General features: G+C 39.2%; 1 protein-coding gene across 1 annotated transcript in view; it reads right to left on the bottom strand.

The window, feature by feature from the left end:
- The window catches only part of ATP6V0D2 (ATPase H+ transporting V0 subunit d2), a 55,527-nt gene that overhangs the window by 23,950 nt on the left and 7,732 nt on the right, over positions 1 to 23,845 (bottom strand). Inside the window, exon 2 of the mRNA XM_054499673.2 lies at positions 16,543 to 16,714. Coding sequence (XP_054355648.2) covers positions 16,543 to 16,714 — 172 coding nt within the window. The remainder of the gene's footprint in view (positions 1 to 16,542; positions 16,715 to 23,845) is intronic.

The following is a 23,845-nucleotide window of genomic DNA, read 5'->3' as shown; positions in this document are numbered from 1 at the left end:
ACTAAGAGTTGTCACAAAATGAATGGGGCAAGGCAACAACGGTAAATGCCATGGTGAATTAGGAAACAGCTGAAAAAATATCCACGGGACTTAGCTATTAGAATGGCTTTTGGTGACCTGATGGGGAAGGAAATAAGACCGAAGTGGGATGAGGAAATAAGTGAGAAAATAGAGAAGTATAGATTATTATTTTCTTTTTTCTTTTCTTTTTTTTTTTTTTTTCTCTTTTTGAGACAGGGTCTCTCTTTGTGACCCAGGCTGGAGTGCTGTGGTACAATCACAGATCACTGCAGCCTCGACCTCCTGGGCTCAAGCAATCCTCCCACCTCAGCCTCCAGAGTAACTGCGGCTACAGACATGCACCATCATGCCTGGTCAATTTTTTTCCCTTTTTTTTTTTTTTCTGAGACAGAGTCTCACTCTGTCGCCCAGGCTGGAGTGCAGTGGCGTGATCTCGGCTCACTGCAACCTCCGCCTCCTGGGTTCAAGCAATTCTCCTGCCTCAGCCTCCTGAGTAGCTGGGATTATAGGCACACACCACCACGCCCAGCAAATTTTTGTATTTTTGTAGAGACGGGGTTTCACCATGTTGGCCAGACTGGTCTCGAATTCCTGACCTCAGGTGATCTGCAGGCCTCGGACTCCCAAAGTGCAGGGATTACAGGCATGAGACACTGTGCCTGGCCAATTTTTTCCTTTTTTTATAGAGACAGGGTCTCCCTGTGTTGCCTAGGCTGGTCTCAAACTCCTGGGCTCAGGCAATCCTCCCAACTCAGCCTCCCAAAGTGCTGGGATTACAGGCATGAGCCACCATGCCTGGCCAGATGATTGTTTTCAACAAACTTGGCATCACAGGGTGAGAAGACGTAGACAATGACTGTCTTCACAGGGTCTCTGTGCACACTAAATCAAATTACACGTAGGAAAGCAGTGTGTAAATCATAAAGAAGTTGTCACAGTAGAAGGAACCCAAGCTTTGAAATAGATAAACCTGATTTAAGCCCAGTTCTGCAACTTCAAAACCCTAAGAGTTCCATTTCTTCAGTTTTGAAATGAAAATATTCATTCAAATTTGAATGGTTGGCATCAGGCTTAGTAACACATATGAAAGCTCTTGTAGAGTGCCTTGGATAAAGGAGGACATACACTGTTAGAAGAAGATATTTTCCTGTAAACTGGACTTTGCTGGAAATTATAAGCCACATCATCTTTAATGTAAAACATTTGAAAAGTTTAGTTGAGGTAAGCCTGAGCTTTCTTCATCTCCGTAGTTTTGGATTTAGTTTTAGCCAAGAGAGTTCTTTCTAAATTTACCTATTGCTCTTAGATAATAAGAGATTATCATGTCAGTTGTGGTGTGAAGACAAGAAGCTGAGTGATACAGTCATTTGGAAGGCTGGGACACCAAAAAAGAAGACCGTAAATCGTATTACTCAATAGTGTTGAGATACTAGCCCTCAAGTCTGATTTACACCTATTTCATAAAACCTATTACCATCTTGTTTTGTATCTTGTAACCCCAGAGCTGTCTTTGTGTGGTCATTATTTTATATGATGTTTCGTTTAAGTTATCTGAACTTCAAAAAGTTCAATATTACCTCTTTGGAAATGTAATCAGTAATCTCAAATCATTGCTTGCCAACTGTTTGTCAAAACTGATAACAGCTTTCCTATAAAGACACCTGAGCCCCTTTGCTAGATGGAGGCACCTCAACTCAGTCTGAACTTTGTCCTTTGGGTCTGAGAGAACATTTAACTTGGTGATGACAACAGCTTCACTGTCTACACACATTGTGACTAGTATTTGGCTTGATCACAGGAGCCACATCCCTTTTATTGTTTGTTTGTTTATTTATTTGTTTTGAGACAGAGTTTCACTCTTGTTGCCCAGGCCGGAGTGCAATGGTGTGATCTTGGCTCACTGCAACCTCCACCTCCCAGGTTCAAGTGATTCTCCTGCCTCAGCCTCCCGAGTAGCTGGGATTACAGGCACCCACCACCATGCCCGGCTAATTTTTTGTATTTTTCTTAGAGATGAGGGTTTCACCATGTTGGCCAGGCTGGTCTCCGACCGCCTCAGCCTCCCAAAGAGCTGGGATTACAGGCATGAGCCACTGCCTGGCTTTATTTTATTTTTTTAGAGACAGGGTCTTTCTCTGTCATCCAAACCCAACTGGCGCCATCATAGCTCACCACAGCCTCTAATTGCTCGGCTCAAGTGATCTTTCCACCATGGCCTTCCAAAGTGCTGAGATTACAAACATGAGCCACTGTGCCTGGCCCAGAAAGCCACATCCTTGTATCAGGCCTTGATTGCTACAGGTTTCCTTTCCACCTAGGAGGCCAGATCCATATCCTTCATCTGCAACATGTAATCAAATTCTTAATGACAACCATTTTGTTTTAGGTGACTAGAACTATGTGAGATGTTGGCTAGGTAACAATTATACATAGAGAATGTACAAGGATAGGGACATAAAATGCATGTTCAGGCTGGAAGCTGTGGCTCATTCCTGTAATCTTAGCACTTTGGGAAGCCGAGGTAGGAAGCTCGTGAGCTCAGGAGTTTGAGATCAGCCTGGGCAACATGGCAAAGCCGCCTCTCTACAAAAAAGACAGAAATTAGCTGGGTGTGGTGGTGCGTGCCTGTAGTACCAGCTACTCAGGAGGTTGAGGTTGCAGTGAGCCAAGATCACACCACTGCACTGCAGCCTGGGTGACAGAGTGAGACCCTGTCTCAATTAAAAAAAAAAAAGCATTTCAGGGGTCATTGTTCATGGAAAGGATTGGTGTGTGTGTGTGAAAGGCACCTTTCATTTACTAGTTTCATTGAGGAATTAAATAATTTATAAAAGTACACCAAATATATTTCACAATTTTTCAATGTATGAATTTTCAAATGAAAATTTTCCTTGATTACATTGGTAAACATTTTTTGTTATACTGTGGATTTATTCAATCCAGCACTAACCACATATGCTCGCATGGGGCAACCCTGTCATATTGCGTGATTTCCTAGTCAGCTGAATTTAGAATATCCCCATAAACATTCTTCTCTCTCTTAAAATTTCACATTTTTGGTAACATTTCTTCCTTCTCTGAAGCTTCCCTTTTTTAAATAGAGGAAGTGAAAATTAAAATAATTTGAAAAAGCAAACAATTTTGCTGTCACACTTGTTTTTCCTTGTAGCAAAATAAAATACTGAAAAGTTACTTAGAAGTCAGCATTGCCATAATAGCATATTTTAGAACAAGAATGCTGATCACTTTGCATTTCCCAAGCCCTTGGTTGCCCTGGAATTTTCAGAAACCTCTTCAGTATTTAAGATTCTCTACAATCTTGGTCTAACCCAACTGTTTAGATTAAAAATTCTTCAAACTTAACGTGTCCTTTTCTACATTAATGTCTTGGTTCCTACTCTTCTCCAGATGTATAAAGTTTCCCTCCCTTACCAATCCTTTAAGGCCATATTAAAGTATCATATTTTTCATGAAGCTTTTAAAATGTCTCCAGCTAGAGGTGATATCTTTTTTCTTTCTAGATTTCTGTATTTATATTTATCCTGGGGTGAAATTAATTTTCTATATACATTGGCAGTAGCAGTGATAAACATAAGGTCTAGTTAGCTCATTCATTCACAAATATTTAATACATATTTAGTGTGACATAAGGCTTGGATTCCAGTGCTAATTCTGCCACTGTAGAGCTGTGTGCTCTTGAGTAAGTCATTTTACATGTTCATTTCAAACATAGTTATTTACAGATAATAAATAACTATAGGGGAGTGGGAGAGGGAGAGCATCAGGAAGAATAGCTAATGGATGCTGGGCTTAATACCTAGGTGATGGGATGATCTGTGCAGCAAACCACCAAGGCACACGTTTACTTAAGTAACAAACCTGCACATCCTGCACATGTACACCTGAACTTTATACTATATACAAAAGGATATATATATATATATATAGGCTGAGCACGGTGGCTCACGCCTATAATCCCAGCACTTTGGGAGGCTGAGGCAGGTGGATCACTTGAGGTCAGGAGTTCGAGACCAGCCTTGCCAACATGGCAAAACCCAGTCTCTAAAAAAATACAAAAATTAGCTGGTCATGATGGTGCATGCCTATAATCCCAGCTACTGAGGAGGCTGAGGCAGGAGAATCACTAAAACTCAGGAGGTAGAGGTTGCAGTGAGCCGAGATCACACAGCTGCACTCTAGCCTGGGTGACAGAGTGAGACTCTGTCTCAGAAAAACAAATAAGTTAATTAATTAAATTAAGTAAATAATACATAAATTAAAAATATATTAAATAAAATATATTTGTATATATGCAAAAATTATAATAGATTACATTTTAAAAGGACAAATTGTGGACAATACATATATGATCTCACTGTTCTAAAACAAACAATAAGCCCAACTATGCATATTTATATTTTTGTTTAAATTTAAACACATGCATATATAAGAAAACATTTTTCACAAGGAAAAAGTTTAGAAAGATACGCATGAAAGTTTTGAGTGGTTACCTCTGGGCTCTGTGACATGAATTCTTAAGTATAGTCTTTACTCAATCCATTTTCTTATTTCTAAAAAGCCAACAATACTAGTACCACTCCATAGGGTTGCTGTGAAAGTTGATTAAATTTAATACAGGAAAGTGATTATAAAGGTACTAACTTGTGTAGTGAGCGCAAAATACATTTTAGTAAAAAACCTCTCGCTTTTTAAACACACGTGCTTATTTTCAATCAAAAAATAAATAAGATAAAATAAAACTAGGACAATGGGTAAGTGTGGATTTCAGTCTCCATCCTGAAAATGAAGGTTATGGGACAGCCTCAAATCTCTTAACTAAACAGTTGGGGAAGGAGTAGTATTTTGGAAAACAGATTATTGGGATCAATATCGCCTCCTGGTGGTTGATTGATGCCTTGCCAGACAGTTGCCTAAGCACAAAGCAAAGACCATGCCCACCTTGGTCCTGATTCGTATCCCACTCAAAACTGTTGTAGCAATGTCATCCTAAGCTCTTTCACATCCATTACCTTAACATCCTCAACCTCAGACACTAATTTTGCTGCATGTGGCATCAGTAACCCAACAACAGTAGTGGTGGGGCCTGTGTTTTCTGTTCTCTCTGCTGTTTGCCTCTCTCCAGCCACGTCCACCTACAAACACTTAGCCTTTCAAGCCTTAGCTTGAGCATCACCTCCTTCATGCCACCTTTTCTCACTCACACAGGTGAACATTATACTCAAATACACAAATAAAATTAGCTACGTTTTTTGAGCATGTGTATGGATGTGTGGGTATATTTATATGTTGTATAAGTATACATTTTTTCAGTCAGCCAGTTTCAGGGGAGTGTGATCTATGTAGTCACACAGGACTCCATGCTTGGTTTAATTCTCTGCTGCTGTTCTCTGGAAATCACTGAACATATTTTAAACAAGGAGCTCTATTTTGCCCCGGGCCTCACAAAATATGTAGCTGGTTCTGTTTTTAAATTAAACTCACAACTCCATATTGTATATAATTATGATCCCTGTACTACAGATGAGGAAACCAAGGCTTTGAGTGACTAAGGGACTTTTTTTGGGGTCCTACAGTTGGTATATTGTAGACCCAGTTTAGAGTCTATCTACTGGTTGTAAGAATTTCTCACCTGTATCAGGGTCACCTGGAGGGTTTTTAGAAGAGCAAATTCATTGACTGCATTCCAGAAGCTAGTAAATCATAATTTTTAAAAGCATGATCTTAGAATCTGCATCTTAAGTAACTCTTCCATTGGTTAATGAACAAAGTCTATATTCAATTCGTTTCTAATCTTAGAGTCTCGCATAAGCCTTTACTCATAGTAGTCACTTACTGTTATGCTGATTAAATGAATATCATTCAGTTACAGAGAGACCAAGTATAGCTTTGGCAGAATAGCGCCAGTGTTTTTCAATTCACAAAATGCTTGAGAGTTTTAAGCACTGAAGGTCTTATCAGCAACTACAGTAGGGACGTGTTTGCCCTGCACTTGCTCCCCTTTGACTATTCCCATTGAATCTCTGAGTGCAAAGCCTTTAAGACGGTGCAATCTATAAGACCACAGAAGAACTTTTCTGACCAGAGACTCAGGATCACAAGGGCATGGTGGTGTCGAAAAGCCAATTTCATATTATTGGAAATTTGATTGTTGAAGTTAGAATTCAACAAATTAAATATTACACAAAGTTTGGGGAAAGAAAGACACAAAACTCAACACATCTATGTTCATGACCAGATGGAAGGCTATTTACTCATTTAAAGATGTGGGGAAAATGCTGATAATATACAGAGAAAAACCAAGATTCAAAGTTAAAGTGATGATAATGTTAGTTCTTTAAAAATGTATAGAAAAAGAGTATAGGCATGTGTCAGTTGATGGTGAGATTTAGGGTGATTTATTTACTTCTATAATTTCCTCTAATTTACCATGGTCTTCCTAGTCTCTTTGATAAGAACTAAAAATAAAATCCGCTTACCTTACTTGCAAATCCTTTCTTTCCTTAACTTAGAATTCCCAGGAATTACTGTCTGCTTTCCCTCATGCCTCATAAATCAAGATACTAAATCCTGTTAAATCTATCTCTCAAATGAATCTAATCATATTCCCTGCCTTCCTGTCTCTACCATTCAAAGTTCCAGTCTAAGCTTTTAAAATAGCTTCCTCTATTGTTTCTTTGCTTTAAGTTCCATCCCCTCCATGTATCTTTTATAATACTAACAAAATCATCTTCCTAAGATATACATCAGATCAGCCCCCTCACTTTGCAAAGCAGGAGTTAAAAAGTAAAAACATACAAATAAGCAAAAAAGAAAAAAATGATCACTTTTGGAATGCTATTTGGAGTGACTTGATATCACATCTTAGGCTTTTTACTTAGCAGCTACAAGGACTTGGACACTTTATTTTTAAGTATGCCCCAGGAAAGCAGCATAATAATAGCAATCGCCAGTTATTGAACAAGTACTACGTGCACAATAATCCTAAGAACAGGTACTCTCCCATTGGCTAGATGAGAAACTAATGCTTAGATGTCAAACCGCCTTTGGCCACACAGTCAGAGGTAGCGGAAGTGTTCAACCACTCTATCACATGGCCACCCAGGGAGAAAATACTTCTGCCCTTACAGGGTGGTGACCATTAAGTGAGGGGGTATCGTCTGCAGCAGACAAGAAGCATGGAATTGATAGTATTTTCTGAAAACCTTCCTGTAGTGACTTTTACTTAGAGACTTAGTGACAAAGCCCTTCACCTGGTCAACCTCTTTACTCTCTTGCCCAAGTCTCTGTTCTCCCTACTCATGTCTAGGTTCCAGCAATATCTGAGATGCCGTGTCATCTCCGAACACAAAATCCTTTCATGCCTCACTTATTCTTTCAATCTATGCCAATTTTAAACAATGGCCAAAATTCTACTTTCTCTACAGAATCATTTAAAGTCAAAATTCGTTGTTTCAGTCCTCTAGGTTCCTCTCATTGAATGTTCAAGCTTCTATTATAGCTGTGGCTTAATTCTGTCTTACTTTTACACCATTTGTGGACTTGCTTGCTGCATCAGAATGTAAACCCTTAGTGAGCTAGAGTTATATTGTTCATTTTTTGACTATGTGGTGATAGGGTGATCAACTCATCTGGTTTTCCAAGGACTTTCCTGGTATCAACACTACAAGTTCTGAGTCCTGGGAAACACTTTGGGTAAACTAAGGTGTTCAGTACCCTAATGTACAGCACACCACAAAGGCTGTAGATGGTTTATTATGTGTCATTGTGATATTTTAAAACTTTAATTAGCCTTTAGGAATGAATCTTTAAAGATTTTTTCAGTGTGTGGTCCTTAACCTCAGATTCTCAGTAATCTGAGAATTAGGACTTTAACCTAGGATTACTCATTACTGTTTAAGTACTGAAGATGACATTTCCTTGGTCATTCTCTATTCAGAAATTTTACAGCTTCCGGGGTGGGATACTTTGAATGCTTGAGAGATTATTTTTAAAAAGATGCCTGGTTTCAGAAGAGATGAGAAGTTGAAATACTGATGGAAAATGTTCGATAGGAAGGAGGAAAAATAAAACAACCAAGGCTTATATTAAATGGTCGCTTCGTTAAAATGTTATTGCATTCATTCCTTTGTTTCACACAACTGTGTATAATTATAGTATACAAACCCTCCAGCAGATCTTCCTGCTATTAAGTATTTAAAAATATCCATTCCAGATTTTCAAAATAAGTTTCACATGTACAGTAATTATATCTCATAAAATGTGCAATTCTTAAGATTGTATTTATTATACCAACTTAAATTTAGACGGTCTCTATTAAAATTGATTTAATCATTTGTATAATGTTGTCTTGGGCATTTCCTAATAGGACAGGAAGTTACTTCATTTGATGGAATTTCATCGGTGCTAGAGAGACCCTTGACTTTGCAAGATATACTGGAAGAGAGATAAGAGAAAGGGTTTCAGAACTGTGGGATACCTTTCCACCATTTGTATATTCTTTTTTCTTTCCTCCTTCTCCTTCTCCTTCTTTCTCCTTCCCCTCTCCTTCTCCTCCTTTCTCCTTCTCCTTCTCCTTCTTCTTCTCCTCCTCCTCCTCCTTCTTTTGAAATGGTGGAGTCTTGCTCTGTCACCCAGGCTGGAGTGCAGGGGCATGATCTCAGCTCACTGCAACCTCCACCTCCCAGGTTCAAGCAATTCTCATGCCTCAGCCTCCTAAGTAGCTAGGACTACAGGTGTGAGCCCCCACACCTCACTAATTTTTGTACTTTTAGCAGAGACAGAGTTTCACCATGTTGGCTAGGCTGTTTTCAAACTCCTGACCTCAAGTGATCTGCCCACCTCAGCCTCCCAAAGTACTGGGATTACAGGAATGAGCCACTGTGCCTGGCCATATACCATTTCTTATTGTAATAAATCTCTAAGGTCCACAGAGGCAGCTGAATGCTGCCAGGGTTGCCAGTCACAAGACATCACATGACATGATGGGACAGATCATGGATGGACATTCAGAAGACCTAGGCTTTGGTGCTGTCTAGTCTCTGACAGGGAGATAATGCTATCTGTATAGGTAACTGTCAACAGAAACTCATGAAACTATTTGTGAAAGTCACCTCCAAGTAATCAAGCTGAGGCCCCCTGATTAAACATTTTAAATCAGAGGTGCACCTCAGTATAACCTGGGTGCCTTCAAAAATACAAATGGGCTCCATTCCAAGGCCAACTAGATCAGAATCTACTGAAGTAGGGGTCAAGAATATGAGTGGTTTTTGAAGACCCACAGATATTTCTGATTTGCTTGCCTTATTATAAACTAGGAGGACAGTGGTGAGATCATTAGCTTGCTAGACTGATAGACCTGGAATGGAATCCCTTTCATGTCTCTTACCTTTGTAACTTTGGAAAATGCATTAATTCATTGACACTGCATTTCCGTAATTTTAAAAATGGAGATATAAACACCTGTTTTGCAGGGTTCTTGTGTAGAGGTGAAGATAAAACACCTAAGTCAGAGTAAATATGTTTAGGGGTCTGATAAGTAGCTTAAATACAAGAGTGTTGGAGACTGTGGCTAATGGAAGAATGCAGCCTTGACAAAATGTTTTTTTTTAAAATTTATTTATTTAAAGAGACAGGGTCTTGCTGTGTTGCCCAGGCTGGTGAATCAAACTCCTGCACTTAAGTGATCCTCCTGCCTCAGCCTCCTGAGAAACTGGGACTACAGGTGCAAGCCACCACACCTGACTTCAAAGTGTTTTTTGTATGTTTGCTTTTGGTTTTTTTTGAGACAGGGTCTCACTCTGTCACTCAAGCTGAGGTACAGTGGTATGACCATGGCTCTGCAGCCTCAATCTCCTAGACTCAAGCAATCCTCCTGCCTCAGACTCCACAGTAACTACAGGTATGCACCACCACACTGGGCTAATTTTTAAATTTTTTCTCTTGTACAGAAAGGGTCTCACTATGTTTGCCAGGCTTTTCAAACTCCTGGCCTCAAGTGATCCTTCTGCCTTGGCCTCCCAAAGTGCTGGGATTACAGACATGAGCTACTATGCCTGGTTTAAAGTGTATTTTTTAAAAGTTATTTTTAAAACACTGAGCTGGCCTCACAAAATGTATCTGCAGGCATGACATCCAGTTTTACCCCTAACATAATGGTCAATATAAAACCAATTCTCACGTGCTATATAAAATATAAACTGCTGAGTTATCTGGATATATTTTTCTAGCTCTGTGTAAAGTACTGCTGAATGCAGGATTCTATATTGATTCAACAAATATTCAATGCCCATTAGGTAATAGCGAGTCCAGACAGAGATACTAAAAGCACTAATTCAAAGCATGTATAGCCAATAGGAAGAGTAGATAAATTAAAATATATCCTTTAGTAACAATACTGATACTACCAAAACCACTTTTCCAATTCTAATTTTGCGTTAATGTTCTACCCAGGGCTTTGTGATTACCTGTATTTTTGTACATAATTTTTAAAAATACTGCTTATAACTAGAAATATTTAAAATTTTAAGTAATTATTTTTGTTTTAGAAACAGTATATTTTAACATAGTAGTTTGTTGTGAAATAAGGATGCTTGCTTAATTAATGAATGCTAAGTTTCCTTCCATGTCAAAGATTCTATGATTAGGGCCAGACGCGGTGGCTCACGCCTGTAATCCCAGCACTTTGGGAGACCAAGGTGGGTAGATCACCTGAGGTCAGGAGTTCGAGACCAGTCTGGCTAACATGGCGAAACCCCATCTCTACTAAAAATACAAAAATTAGCTGGGTGCGGTGGTGTGCACCTGTAGTCCCAGCTACTTGGGAGGCTGAAGCAGGAGAATTACTTGAACCTGGGAGGCGGAGCTTGCAGTGAGCCAAGATTGCGCCACTGCACTACAGCCTGGGTGAGAGCGAGACTGTCTCAAAAAAAAAAAAAAAAAAAAAAAAAAAAAAAAGATCCTATGATTAGGAAACAAGAAACCTGTGAGATCATCAGTGAGAGGAACCTTTGACCAAAGGACTCACAGCTGTTTTTAGAACTAGAGCATTTCTCAGTGTATTCTGGGCACATTGCCTTTATATGAGATGTTTCCCAATCCCAAAGTACAAATCCTGGCAGCTTTCTGACTCAGATAAAATTGGGCTGCCCTCTGTCACTGTCATGGTCAGATTTTCTGAACTCAACTAAAATCTGAGAAAATAATTTTATGAAGCCTACTGCTAACAATTATCTCAAATCGTGACTCCACCACTCGTTAGATCTGTGATCAGGGCAAATTATTGCACTTAAGTCTAGGTTCCTCGTCCTTAGAATGGTGATGGTAAGAGCTGAGTAAGACTTGTCAGGAGGGTTAAATGAGATAATGCTTGTAAAACACTTGGCTTTCCAACCTAATAAAGTCCCCGGCATATAGTAATATTCTGTAAATGTTGTCTAGTATGTTGATTATTATTTTTCCTTCCACACAACTAGGACCATTTTGTCCTTCGGCTCAGGAATCTTTACTGTTTCCATAATTATCCATGCCAGGTATTTTTGCAGGAGGCACCACTGCTTGCAGAGCCTCTCTCACGGCAGCTATTGAAGATTAGATATGAATTTGGATCTCACTCAGCCCAAAGCCTAAGCACTTTCTCCTTCCTTCCAACCATCACCAGGAGGAGGAATATGTTCTGTGAGCAATCCTGGCACCTTCTTTCGTCTCTTTTACATTTTGGGTTTCTCCTTAAGGTTTTTACTTTTTAGGGAGGGCTTGCAGATACCAACAAAATACACCACATATACACACAACCTTGAAAAATACTCTGCGGATGGGTGTGGTGGCTCATGCCTGTAATCCCAACACTTTGAAAGGCTGAGACGGGTGGATCACTTGAGGTCAGGAGTTCAAGACCAGCCTGACCAACATGGGGAAACCCCATCTCTACTAAAAAAAAAAAATACAAAAGTTAGCTGGGCATGGTGGCGTGCACCTGTAATTCCAACTACTCCTGAGGCTGAGGCACGAGAATCACTTGGACCTGGGAGGCGGAGGTTGCAGTGAACCAAGATCACGCCACTGCATTCCAGTCTGGGCAACAAGGGTGAAACTCCGTCAAAAAAAAAAAAAAAAAGAAATTAGGAAGGAAGGAAGGAAAGAAAGAAAGAAAGAAAGAGAGAGAGAAAGAAAGAGAGAAAGAAAGAAAGAAAGAAAGAAGAAAGAAAGAAAGAAAGAAAGAAAGAGAAAGAAAGAAAGAAAGAAAGAAAGAAAGAAAGAAATAAAGAAAGAGAAAGAAAGAAAGAAAGAGAAAGAAAGAAAGAAAGAAAAACACTCTGATGTGATAAGGCTCAACTTCCTTAGCCTGGCATCAAAGACTTTCCATAATCTGACTGGAGTTTGTGTCTCCAGCCTGGTTTTCCCACTTCCATCTTCCTATTTGGCACACCCACTTCAGCCAAAACTGAACTGTTCCTCACGCATGGAACAACCTTCTCATCTACATGTTTCAGCCCCGGATGCTAAGGCTTCTCCCGTATTGCCAAATTCTACCCTATTTCCAGGCTCAGCGACATCAGCCCTTCTGGGAAGGTGTTCCAGAATCCCTGAACTGAGTCCTCTGTAAGTCCATATCTAATCTCTACCCCTGACTAGCTGTATATTTGTGAATTCTTAGAAAACATCAGCATCTGTGTCTTGCCTGTAAGTAATATGGAAGGAATTATCCTAACCCATAGCGCTGATAGGAGGACTGAGTACGGCAAACAAGAAACATCGGCACTAACGTCATGCTTCAGGTATATCCACAATTCCTTCCTTCCTTGACCTATGGTCTTTTCTTCTACTTGCTTACTTACAGAAATGGAGTAGAAAGGGAGAGCTATTAGGGAAAAACAATTTGAGCTAGATCTGTAGTCTAATTCTTTACACGAAAATAAATTCTAAAATTTTTAAATGTGAAAATAAATTCTAAATAAATAAATTCTAAAATTTTTAAATGTAAAAAATGAAACATCTTTAACAACAAACAAACAAACAAATAAACAAATAAATAAATAAACAAATAAATAAATAGAAGAAAAGACAAGTGGGTTTATTTATGAATTTGGAGTTAAGGCCTTTCTAAACAGGATACAGTAAAATACCCAGAAGGCAATGAATGAAAGCATTGATGAGTATAACTAGTTAAAAGCGTTCAATGTTTCCACAGCAAAAACCCACAAACATTATAAAAATTAAATTATATAACGCCAAGAAAATAGTTTTGCAACATATATTATGAAGGGCTAAAACTTTCTTAATTTACAAAGAGCTGTTATACGTCATCAAAAACTGCTGAAAACTCTAATAAAAATAGGCAATTAGGTCCTGTATCAAATCCACATAAATAATAAATACGAAATGATCAATTTCACTCATGAAGAAATATAAATTGAAGCAAAGAGATACTATTTTTTTAACCTATTGGACTGGCAAAAGTTAAAAAGAAAATATCCAATGTTGGTAATGGTAAAAGGACACAGGGCTTTCCACAGGTTGTTGTAGGGGGTTAAAATTGGTGCTACCTTTGTTGAGAACTTAGAAATATTTACTAAAATATAAAGATGCACATTCTTTTGACTCACCACTTCCACTGCTAAAAACTGAGCTTAGAAATAAGTTCAAGGCCTGCACAGAAATAAGCTAATTGGTCTATGGCCATACCACCCTGAAGGTGCCTGATCTCGTCTAATCTCGGAAGAAATAAGCTAATTGCAAATTTTTTTGTAAGCGGAAAAAATAAAAATAATTTAGCTACTTGTCAATAAATGATTGGTAAATGGAGTCATGAAACATATAGCCAATTCTAAGCAGTTATTTAAAAAGTATGATGTTTTCCAGGCATGATGGCACACGTCTATAATCCCAGCACTTTGGGAGGCCAAGGTGAGAGGATGGCTTGAACCCAGGAGTTCAAGACCAGCCAGGGCAATAAGTGAGACTCTGTCTGTACAAACAGAAATAAATAATAAAATAAAAAGAATGACAGTCACAAGCATATTTCTAAGAAATATTAGGTGGGAAAAAAGTACAGAAGGAATATGATTCCATTTGTATAAATTTGAAATGTGTGGGTGGGAGAGTGTGTAGCAATAGACACACGTACATGTAAGTATTTTTCTGGAATAACATAAGAAACTGAGAAGTGGTTACTTTTGGGAGAGAAACTGAGTGGGGAAGAAGGGGACATGTAGACACAGAGTGATATTTTTATTTTATGCTTTTCTGAACTCTTGAAAGACTGTAATCCTGTCCCTTAATTACTTTTCTTTTTTTCTTAAAGATATTATTCATTAAGTAAAATCGATCCTCAGATTGTATGATGCGATGTGAAATTCCAAACAGAAGAGCCTTCCTTTACTTCTGCTCTTGCCCACTGTCAATAACAGGAAATTTGCATTGGTTTTCCTTTGTGCCAAAGGCCTAGGAATGCAGGTCTGTTTTCATGGAATATTTTCTGTTTGCCATATTTAGATGCCAAGGAATATCTGCTATAGTGTGAGAAATCTTGCTGACTGACATATTATTTTCCCCTGAAATTAAAGGCATGTGTAGAAGTTAAGGTCCACTTAACTTTGTTCAGCTCAGCAAGTATATTTGGATATTCTTAGTTCCATTCTCTTGTTCACTGGACTCAAGGGCAGAGATACTGCCTTTTGTAAAGTGGAAGAATGTATGATGAAGGCCGGGCATGGTGGCTCACACCTGTAATCCCAGCACTTTGGGAGGCTGAGGCGGGAGGATCACCTGAGGTTGGAAGCTCGAGACCAGCCCAGACAACATGGTGAAACCCCCATCTCTACTAAAAATACAAAAATTAGCCAAGCATGGCAGCACATGCCTGCAATCCCAGCTACTTAGGAGACTGAGGCAGGAAAATCTCTTGAACCCCAGAGGCGAAGGTTGCATTGAGCCGAGATCATGCCATTGTACTCCAGCCTGAGCGACAGAGTGAGACTCAGTCTCAGAAAAACAAAAACAAAAACAAAAAAAAAATGGATGATATGGAAGGACAAAGAAAGAATAGACGGATAGAGGGAGTATCATCTTCCTGGTCAGATAAGCAGATTCTTTTCATTCCCTGCTCCTTGAGGCAGCGCCATCATTTTATCGTTCAACCAGACAGAGGCTGAAACTGCTCTGCTCTTTCAGAAGGAGTCTCTGCCCTCTATTTTTCCAGGCTTTCTCTTATGATATTTTCTTGGAATCTGCCTCTAAAAATCTTAGGTTGTCTCCCAAAGCCATGCTTTCATACAGCCAACGTCGTTTCCTGTATTCATATAACATGTCTCTAATTTCCTATTTCTAGTACTGAGCACAGTGTTTGACATGAAGTCCTGTTCTTTTGTTCCCCTTTGACTAATCTTTGGCTTATACTATGCAGCGTTTTTTTCACTGATATTTTCTTTCCACAAATATATTGATGCCTGAGTGCCAGGCACCAGACCTGGGCTTGGACCTAGTCTTCAGAACTTTGTGCTTTACATCTAAATTTTATCTACATAACGCACAGCTCATCTATTTGTGGGTCTTTGTTCCCAGTTTTTTAGCTAGAAGAACTGGAAAGGCATAAGCTTATTTCAAATGGTCCATTTGAGCACTAAGTAAAATTTATTAATTGGTGTCATAAAAGTGCAGTTCACTATTGTGTGGGAGTTCAATTTTTTAAAATTTATTTTATTTTATTTTATTTTTTAGAAGGAGTCTCATTCTGTCACCCTCACTGGAGTGCAGTGGCACAATCTCACCTCACTGCAACCTCTGCCTCCTGGCTTTAAGCGATTCTTCTGCCTCAACCTCCTGAGTAGCTGGGACTACAGGGGAGTGCCACCATGCCTGGCTAATTTTTGTATTTTTAGTAGAGATGTGGTTTCGCCATATTGGTCAGGCTGGTCTCGAACTCCTGACCTCGTGATCCACCCACCTCGGCCTCCCAAAGTGCTGGGATCACAGGCGTGAGCCACAGCTCCCCGCCCCAAATATTTTTTAGAATGAGGAGCTCATGTGTTGCACAATTGGAACCACAGATGATGGATAAAAATAAAACATATATAACTTTCACAACTGCTACTTATACTGTTACAAAGGGAATTAGGAGTGGTATATGTGACCTTATGAATACTTTGAGATATTGTCAACCCCACCCTCAAAAGTGACCCAAGAATGTCACATAACATTTACCTTCAGTACTAACACCTTAAACACTGGCAACACTTTTTTTTTTTAAATGAAAACTGAAAAGACTCCTTTAGATGGAGGCTACCACCACTGATATAATCATGTTTATAAATCAATGAAATCCATTTTCTAATGCAAAAATATGGCTCTATGAGCTGATCAGTTGCTAAAGTGTGAATGAATTTAAACTTACAAACAATGGAAAAGGTCTTAAGTCTCACTCTGGCTTGATACCCACCCTGTAACTGTTAGGGGTCATCCGCACGAGTACATTGGGGCTTATTAGGGCTTTCTGTCATCACTTACGTCATATAGGTGAGAAATGTGCTGAGGGGCTCCAGGGAATGATTCCGGAAATACTCAAATTCTCCACATAGTCTTTTCCTCATCTCGGTGTCAATTTTGGAAACAGTAAGAGGATTTGTTTGATTAGCCAAAAAGTTACCATAATCAGTAGTCTGGAGATGAATTTTCAGGTCTGAAATTAAATGAAACCCCAATTCAGGTTAAATTTTGAGCATACGCAAATAGCTTTTTCAACATTAGTTGAATTCATGCTAATTTTGTGGTACATACATATGTATTATCTTATTAGATTTTAATATAAGGTCTAAATATGATTTAGACTTGATCTCTAAATCAACAAAAAAATGTAATGTGAATATGGATAATCCAGCACACCACAACATGTGTTTTTCTTTTGTTTTGAGAGGGAGTGTCCCTCTGTAGCCCAGGCAGGAGTGCAGTGGTGCGATCTCAGCTCACTGCAACCTCTGCCTCTTGGGTTCACGCAATTTTCCTGCCTCAGCCTCCCAAGTAGCTGGGACCACAGGCGCGTGCCACTATACCTGGCTAATTTTTGTATTTTTTTAAGTAGAGACAGGGTTTCACCATGTTGGCCAGGCTGGTCTCGAACTCCTAACCTCAAGTGATCTGTCCAACTCGGCCTCCCAAAGTGCTGGGATTACAGGCAGGAGCCACTGTGCCTGGCCCTCACAAAATATTTCAATTACCTAAGAAATCTGGTATTATTTAGCAGGTCTGAAAAAAAAAAAAAAAGAAAACCTAACAAACACCTAATCCACGGATGGCAAACAGGTTTTAGTCATTTGGAGATAGCTACCCGGGAAACTGTTGAGGATACGAATGCTCCATCCCAACTTGATGGAAAAGATAAATGTATTAGTAGTAGCTACCATGGGTGTGGGGGCAGGTGGCATGGGCAGCCATCGCTGCTCTGTTTCAGTATCCTTTTATTACAGACGAAGAAACTGAAGCTCAGTGGGACTAAGTGGTGGAGTTATCTAATGAGATTGAAGTAGGAGATTAGTCCCCTTATTCTTATAACCCAGCCTCGTTTCCACCAGACCGTGCCATACATCCTTTAAATGTTGTCCATTTTGGTTGCCAGGTAATTGAACTGAATTTCAGCTTTGTTGATTGTCACTTCCTCCTGAACAAACCACGTGTTTTCTAGCATCCATACTTCAGTAAATGCTGACCCAACCCCACTCTAGAATTTCTTCCCGCACCCCTTTTCAGATTGGCTTATTATAATCTACCCTTCAATGTTACCCTACTGGTAACATTAAAATACTAGTTACCAGTGATTGGGTGCTTATTAGGTACCAGGTATTGTACTGAACTTGTATTATCTCATTTAATACTCATGGCAATTTTATGAGGTAAAAATGATTTCTATGCCTTTGTACAGATAAGAACACTGAAGCTCAGAGAGGTTAGTAACTTGTTCAAGATCACATAGATTAAAAAATTTAAAAATCTCATGTAGATAAACTGTGATTCCAAGCCAGGTATTCCTGACTTCAAAGTCACTTAAAACTTTATTTTATTGCCAACTAATTCAATTAGATTATCACTTGTTCTGTAAAGATTTAATTATCTCAGGCAGAATTATTCACTCTCATGCATCTGAATTCGAAAGAACTTTGATAAAACCTCTAGCATAACACCTATTATAGGATATTATATAGTCTTAAGCATGTTAACCCAGAAGGCAGTTACACTATCTTAGTTATATCTTTTATCTGTGACTCCTTGTGCAGAACCCAACATGTAAGGGTTGTTGCATATCTGAGTATCTAAAATGTCCTTGGCAACATCCAGCACACATATGGAGCTTATTGGATCTTTCATTCAAACATTTATTAAGCATCTATTATGTGCTGCCAACTACAGGAGACCCAAAGATAGACCAGACATATTCCTCATTCCCAAGGAAACCCACTGTTTGGTAAAGGAGGCAGCCACAAATGATTCAAACAATGTGTTAATTTAGTGATAAAGATAAGGTCCTTGATTTATGGGAACATAGAAAATGAGACCCAGATCCATAAGGATAGGAGCAAGAAGCCTAAGAAAGTGTCTTGAAGGAGATGAGCCTTAGAATACTATGTAAGAGTGGAGGAAGAGGAGAGAAAGAGTAAGAACAGAGGCAGGCATTCGATGACTTAGTACAGGTATGGTGCGTGCAAGGAGCTCAAAGCAGTTCAGTGTTGCTGAAGTATTAACTGGGAGAGAAATAAATTAAAAATAGAACTCCTATATGATCTAGCAATCTCACTACTGGGTATATATCCAAAGGAAATGAAATCAGTATGTTGAAGAGGTATCTGTACTCCTACATTCATTATAACATTGCTCACGATAGCTAAGACATAGAATCAAGCTAAGTGCCCATCAATGGATGAATGGACAAAGGAAAGGTGGCATAAATATACCATAGGATATTGCTCAGCCTTCAAAAAGAAAGAAATCTTTCATTTTGATAACTCAGAAGTAGAGAGTAAAGTAGTGGTCATCAAAGGGCAAGGAGTGGGCCAGGAGTGGTGGCTCATGCCTATAATCCCAGCACTTTGGGAGGCAGAGGTGGGAAGATCCCTGGAGCCCAGGGGCTCGAGGCTTCAGTGGGCTATGATCTCGCCACTGTACTCTAGCCTAGGTGACAAAGCAAGACCCTGTCTCTACATTTAAAAAAAAAAAAAAGAAAGAAAGAAAAAGAAAAAAATGACTTAGTGGGGGACAAGTGAGAGGGTGAGGGGTTGGAAAGATGTCAAAGGATACAAAACTCAGTTAGATTCAGTTAGATAGGAGGAATAACTTCAAGAGACCTATGGTACAAAATGGTGACTATAGTAAATAACAATATATTGTATTTTTAAAATCATGTAAAGAGTAGATTTTGTGTTCTCCCCACAAAAAATAAGTATGTGAATTCACATATATGTTAATTCACTTGATTGATAACATGTAGGTCATATTGGGTAGGCTTCCAAATTAACCTGCCTGGCGGAGGTCTTATGATGCCTGTCCTGTCCTGTCCTGTCCTGTCCTGTCCTATCCCAGAGTAAAGAATCTTACCGTGAGTCCCTCAAATTGTTGATGTACTGATTAATACATAACCTACTGGCACTGAAAAGGACACTGATTTGTTTCCGAATCATCAAGTTTTGGTGACTGGTTTCTGCATCATGAAGTGTACTGATTGTCTTGCACGTAGACATTTTAGCCTGTATATCATCTGTAGCCAGTGATTGTAACCTCTGTATTGTGACCTCCAATGAAAAGAACAACTCTAGTATGAAGAAGAGTCCTCCTCTGTTCTTCTAAACTTTCCCTTAAACGCCTTCCAACTCGCAGCAGACTCTGGGACACGCCCAACTTTGTTGCTGTGTCTTCCTTGATCGGTCCTCACATTTGGCTTCCAATAAACCTTTACTGAACTATTTCTGCCTCAACAAACTTAATTTCGGTTGATACCACAATTAATACATATATTAAAACACCATAGGCTGGGCGTGGTGGCTCACACCTGTAATCCCAGCACTTTGGGAGGCTGAGGCGGGTGGATCACTTGAGGTTAGGAGTTCGAGACCAGCCTGGCCAACATGGCGAAACCCCGTCTCTACTAAAAATACAAAAATTAGCTGGGTGTGGTGGTGTGCGCCTGTAATCCCAGCTACTCAGGAGGCTGAGGCATGAGAACTGCTTGAAGCTGGGAGGCAGATGTTGCAGCGAGCTGAGATTGGGCCACATACTCCAGCCTGGGCAAAGGAGTGACAGACTGTCTCAAAAAATAAAATATAAAATAAAATAAAACATCATGTTGCATATGATAAATATATGCAATTTTTATGTGTCAATTTTAAAGGAGTGGTAGAGAAGGGGAGGTGAGAATTGAAGCCAAAGAAATAAGCGGGACTGTCCTAGGGAGGGTTTGATATGCCAGGTTTATCCTGAGATAACAGGAAGCCACTGCGAGCTATGAATGGATTGCTCTGGTAGCTGGGGGAGGGTGCATCTGCAATTAGGGGCAATGTGGTTCTTGCAGTCTTCCTCAGTGTCTGGAGTAGATTTTGCGTCGGAAATGCTGTTCATCTGACGGCAGAATTTATTTGCTCAATTACCTATTTAATTAACTTAAAACAATTCTACTTTGTTGCCATGCCTTATTTAGCTTTTATTTTGGCATTTCAGATTTTTATGCAACTTGACAGTTTGAATTCTCAGCACCAAGGAATATTTGCCAACAGAAGTGACACAAATGGTATTTCTTTCAAAACCATGATATTTTGCTCATGTGACATATGTTTCTTTCAAGCTAAATAACTTTCAAACCTTTCAGCTGCCAGGGACATCCTGAAATTAAATGTCTCAGTGTTTCATACCCTGTAGGAATCTTATAATATTGTAATCAGTGAAAAGTGGAATAGAAAGAACCTCTCTTCCCCAGCACTAAAATGATCCAAGGGATGCTTGCTTTCAGATTCCAAGAGAATCTGAGGGTCTGAAATGCACTCTGGGATGATGATAGACTGTCAATAATAACAACAGTACTCATAGTTTTATAGTTTTCAAAATGAGTTCACTTAATTTTTTTTCCTACATTTCCCTAAATGCTTATCTAAATAGGTGTGTGAGTAATAAGACTTTATGGTAAAATAAGTTTGGAAGGCACAAGCTTCTTTACTGTAGGAATTGAAAGCCTTTACTACATGAAAGTGATTTCTTTGAAAAGAGTAAGGGACAGAACCTCCCAAGCCACTAAAAAACAATGGGCCGCCCACAGAGGACACTTGGGAAAATTACACTGCTTTTTGTCTAGAAAGGTAGAGTGGCAAATGGTGTTTTTTCCTTTTTATTAAAATAAGGAAAATAGAATATATTCCAAACTGTAGGATCACTGCCAACTAAATCAATTTAATACAGCAATAGAATTAAAAAAATAGATTACACCATTTTAACAAATAGAGTCTATCACATAGTGTGAATGTGTGCCTGCATGTATGCACTCAGAGTCATAATATAAACATGCGTTTTCTGTGGGTTGTGGTCACTGTGTGAAGGGAATTATCTGAGATCACTTGGCTATAGGGAAGTTAGACTTCATGGTTATCGTCTACTAATTTGTTGGCAGGCTATTTTTAGAAAATTCCTTTTTGGCTAGGTGTGGTGGCTGATGCTTATAACCCCAGCTACTCTGGAGGCTGAGGTGGGAGGGTTGCTGAGCCCAGGAGTTTGAGACCAGTCTGCGTTAACATAGGGAGACCCTGTCTCTACTAAAAATAAAGAGAAATGACTGTCTACTGTTCTATCCAAGCAGCCCCTGCCTTTCCCCACACTCTGCTGCTGCTGAATTTAGGGAAATTATCTGACTTTTCTGAACTCAGTTTCCTCATCTACAAAATGGATATAGTCTATGCTTTCAGGTTGTTTTGGGGATTAAACAAGGTTGTCTGGTACAGCGGCTCACGCCTGTAATCCCAGGAGTTTGGGAGGCCGAGGTGGGAGGTTTGCTTGAGGCCAGGAGTTTCAGACTAGACTGGGCAACATGGCAAAACCCCATCTCTACAAAAGAAAAAAAAAAGTTAGCTGGGCGTGGTGGCACATGCCTGTGGTCCCCATACTCAGGAAGCTGAGATGGGAGAATTGCTTGAGCCTGGGAGGTGGAGGCTGGAGTGAGCCGTGTTCAAGCTACTGCACTCTGGCTCAGGCAATAGAATGAGATCCTGTCTCAAAAAAGAAAAGAAACAAACAAACAAAAAAAGATGATTCAGGTAGGTAAAGAGCCAGCATAGAGAATCCACCACAAAATATTATTTTTTCAGTTGTACCCACCTATCTCCAAAATAAATTGCTAAGGAATTCAGCTTTTATCCTCTAAACCAGAATTTTTCCAACTAACATATTGGAATCAACCATCAAATCTGGTAATTACTCAGACTTTTAATAAATACACCAGAAGATGTACAACCAGACACTTCTTTCTCCATTTTTGCTAATATATTGCTATTCTTAGGGTGTTGAAACTTCAGAGTCCTCTTTGGTGCTTTATTACTCCAAATGCCCTGCATTTCTTCCCTGATTTCTGCTCCTCACTCCCGTTTTGAATGACATCTGGCACTTTGATTACTGCAGCAATCTTTGAATCGATTTTCCCAGGCTCATTTCTCCTCATGTGCTCCCCGCCTCAAGTTTAATCTTTCCTAAGAATTGTTTTGGTACTGTAATGATCCTAAAAATAGCTTGGAGCCACTGAAAAGTTTTAGGCAGATTAAAAACAACTTTTATAAAATTTGTAGAGCGTTTTACCATTGCCAGAATGGTTTTAGTATACATAATCTCTTAACTTTAACAATAATCCTATTTCACAGATGAAGAAACTGAGGCTCAGAGCAGTAACTTGTTCCTGTTTTCCACGCTGGCAAGTAGTTAACTGAGAATCATACCTGACTCTTGTCCTCATTCAGTGTTAGCGTCAGGATCTTGAAACTTCAAATCAAACCTTCAAGGTTTTTCAGAGTTTTCCCAGCCTGAATTCCAGCCTTCTCTCCAAGTATTCTAGTATTGCAGCCTAACTGGTTTACTCCCCATCCACAGGCTTTTATTTTTTCCCTTTTTAAATTCATTTGTTTTATCTGCTTGCTAGAATGTCCTGACATCTCAATTCTTCTCCTGAAACCCCATTTCATGGCCTTTTATCAACCTATTATTCAAGATTTGGTTCACCTTCAAGTATATCTGCTATCAATAGGTTTAAACCATTTTTGGATTCTGAATTTTTATCTCATTTTACTTATTTGTGACATCCTATCAACTACACAGTTGTCTAGGTAGGCAATGGTGCCCATTTTTTTTTTTTTTTTAGACAGATTCTTGCTCTGTCACCCAGGCTAAAGTACAGTGGCATAATCAGAGCTCACTGCAACCTTGAACTCCTGGCCTCTAGCAATCCTCTTGCCTTGGCCTCCCAAAGTGCTAGGATTACAAACATGAGCCACTGCATCCAGCCTGTTCTTTTTTGTACTCTCCACAGCTCCAAATGCATTTTTTGCCACATAAATGAGCCTCAAATATTAATTTGTGATTAAAACTTAAGATCCATGTACGAATGGCCCCACACAACTTCATTATACAGTCCAGTAAATCTTACTAGGGTTGAAAATCTTCATTTTAATTTTTACTTACCAAAATAAATATTTTCAAAACTCGTGCTCCCTGAAGAACAGAATAAACTAAATGGATTCGTATCCAAATGCCACTATCCAAAACCATAAAATTGAAAGAACTATTTCAGGAATTCCAAAGT

The sequence above is a fragment of the Pongo pygmaeus genome, chromosome 7 (genome assembly GCF_028885625.2).
Source record: "Pongo pygmaeus isolate AG05252 chromosome 7, NHGRI_mPonPyg2-v2.0_pri, whole genome shotgun sequence".
Taxonomy (NCBI): domain Eukaryota; kingdom Metazoa; phylum Chordata; class Mammalia; order Primates; family Hominidae; genus Pongo; species Pongo pygmaeus.
This window is presented reverse-complemented; position numbering and strand designations above follow the sequence as displayed.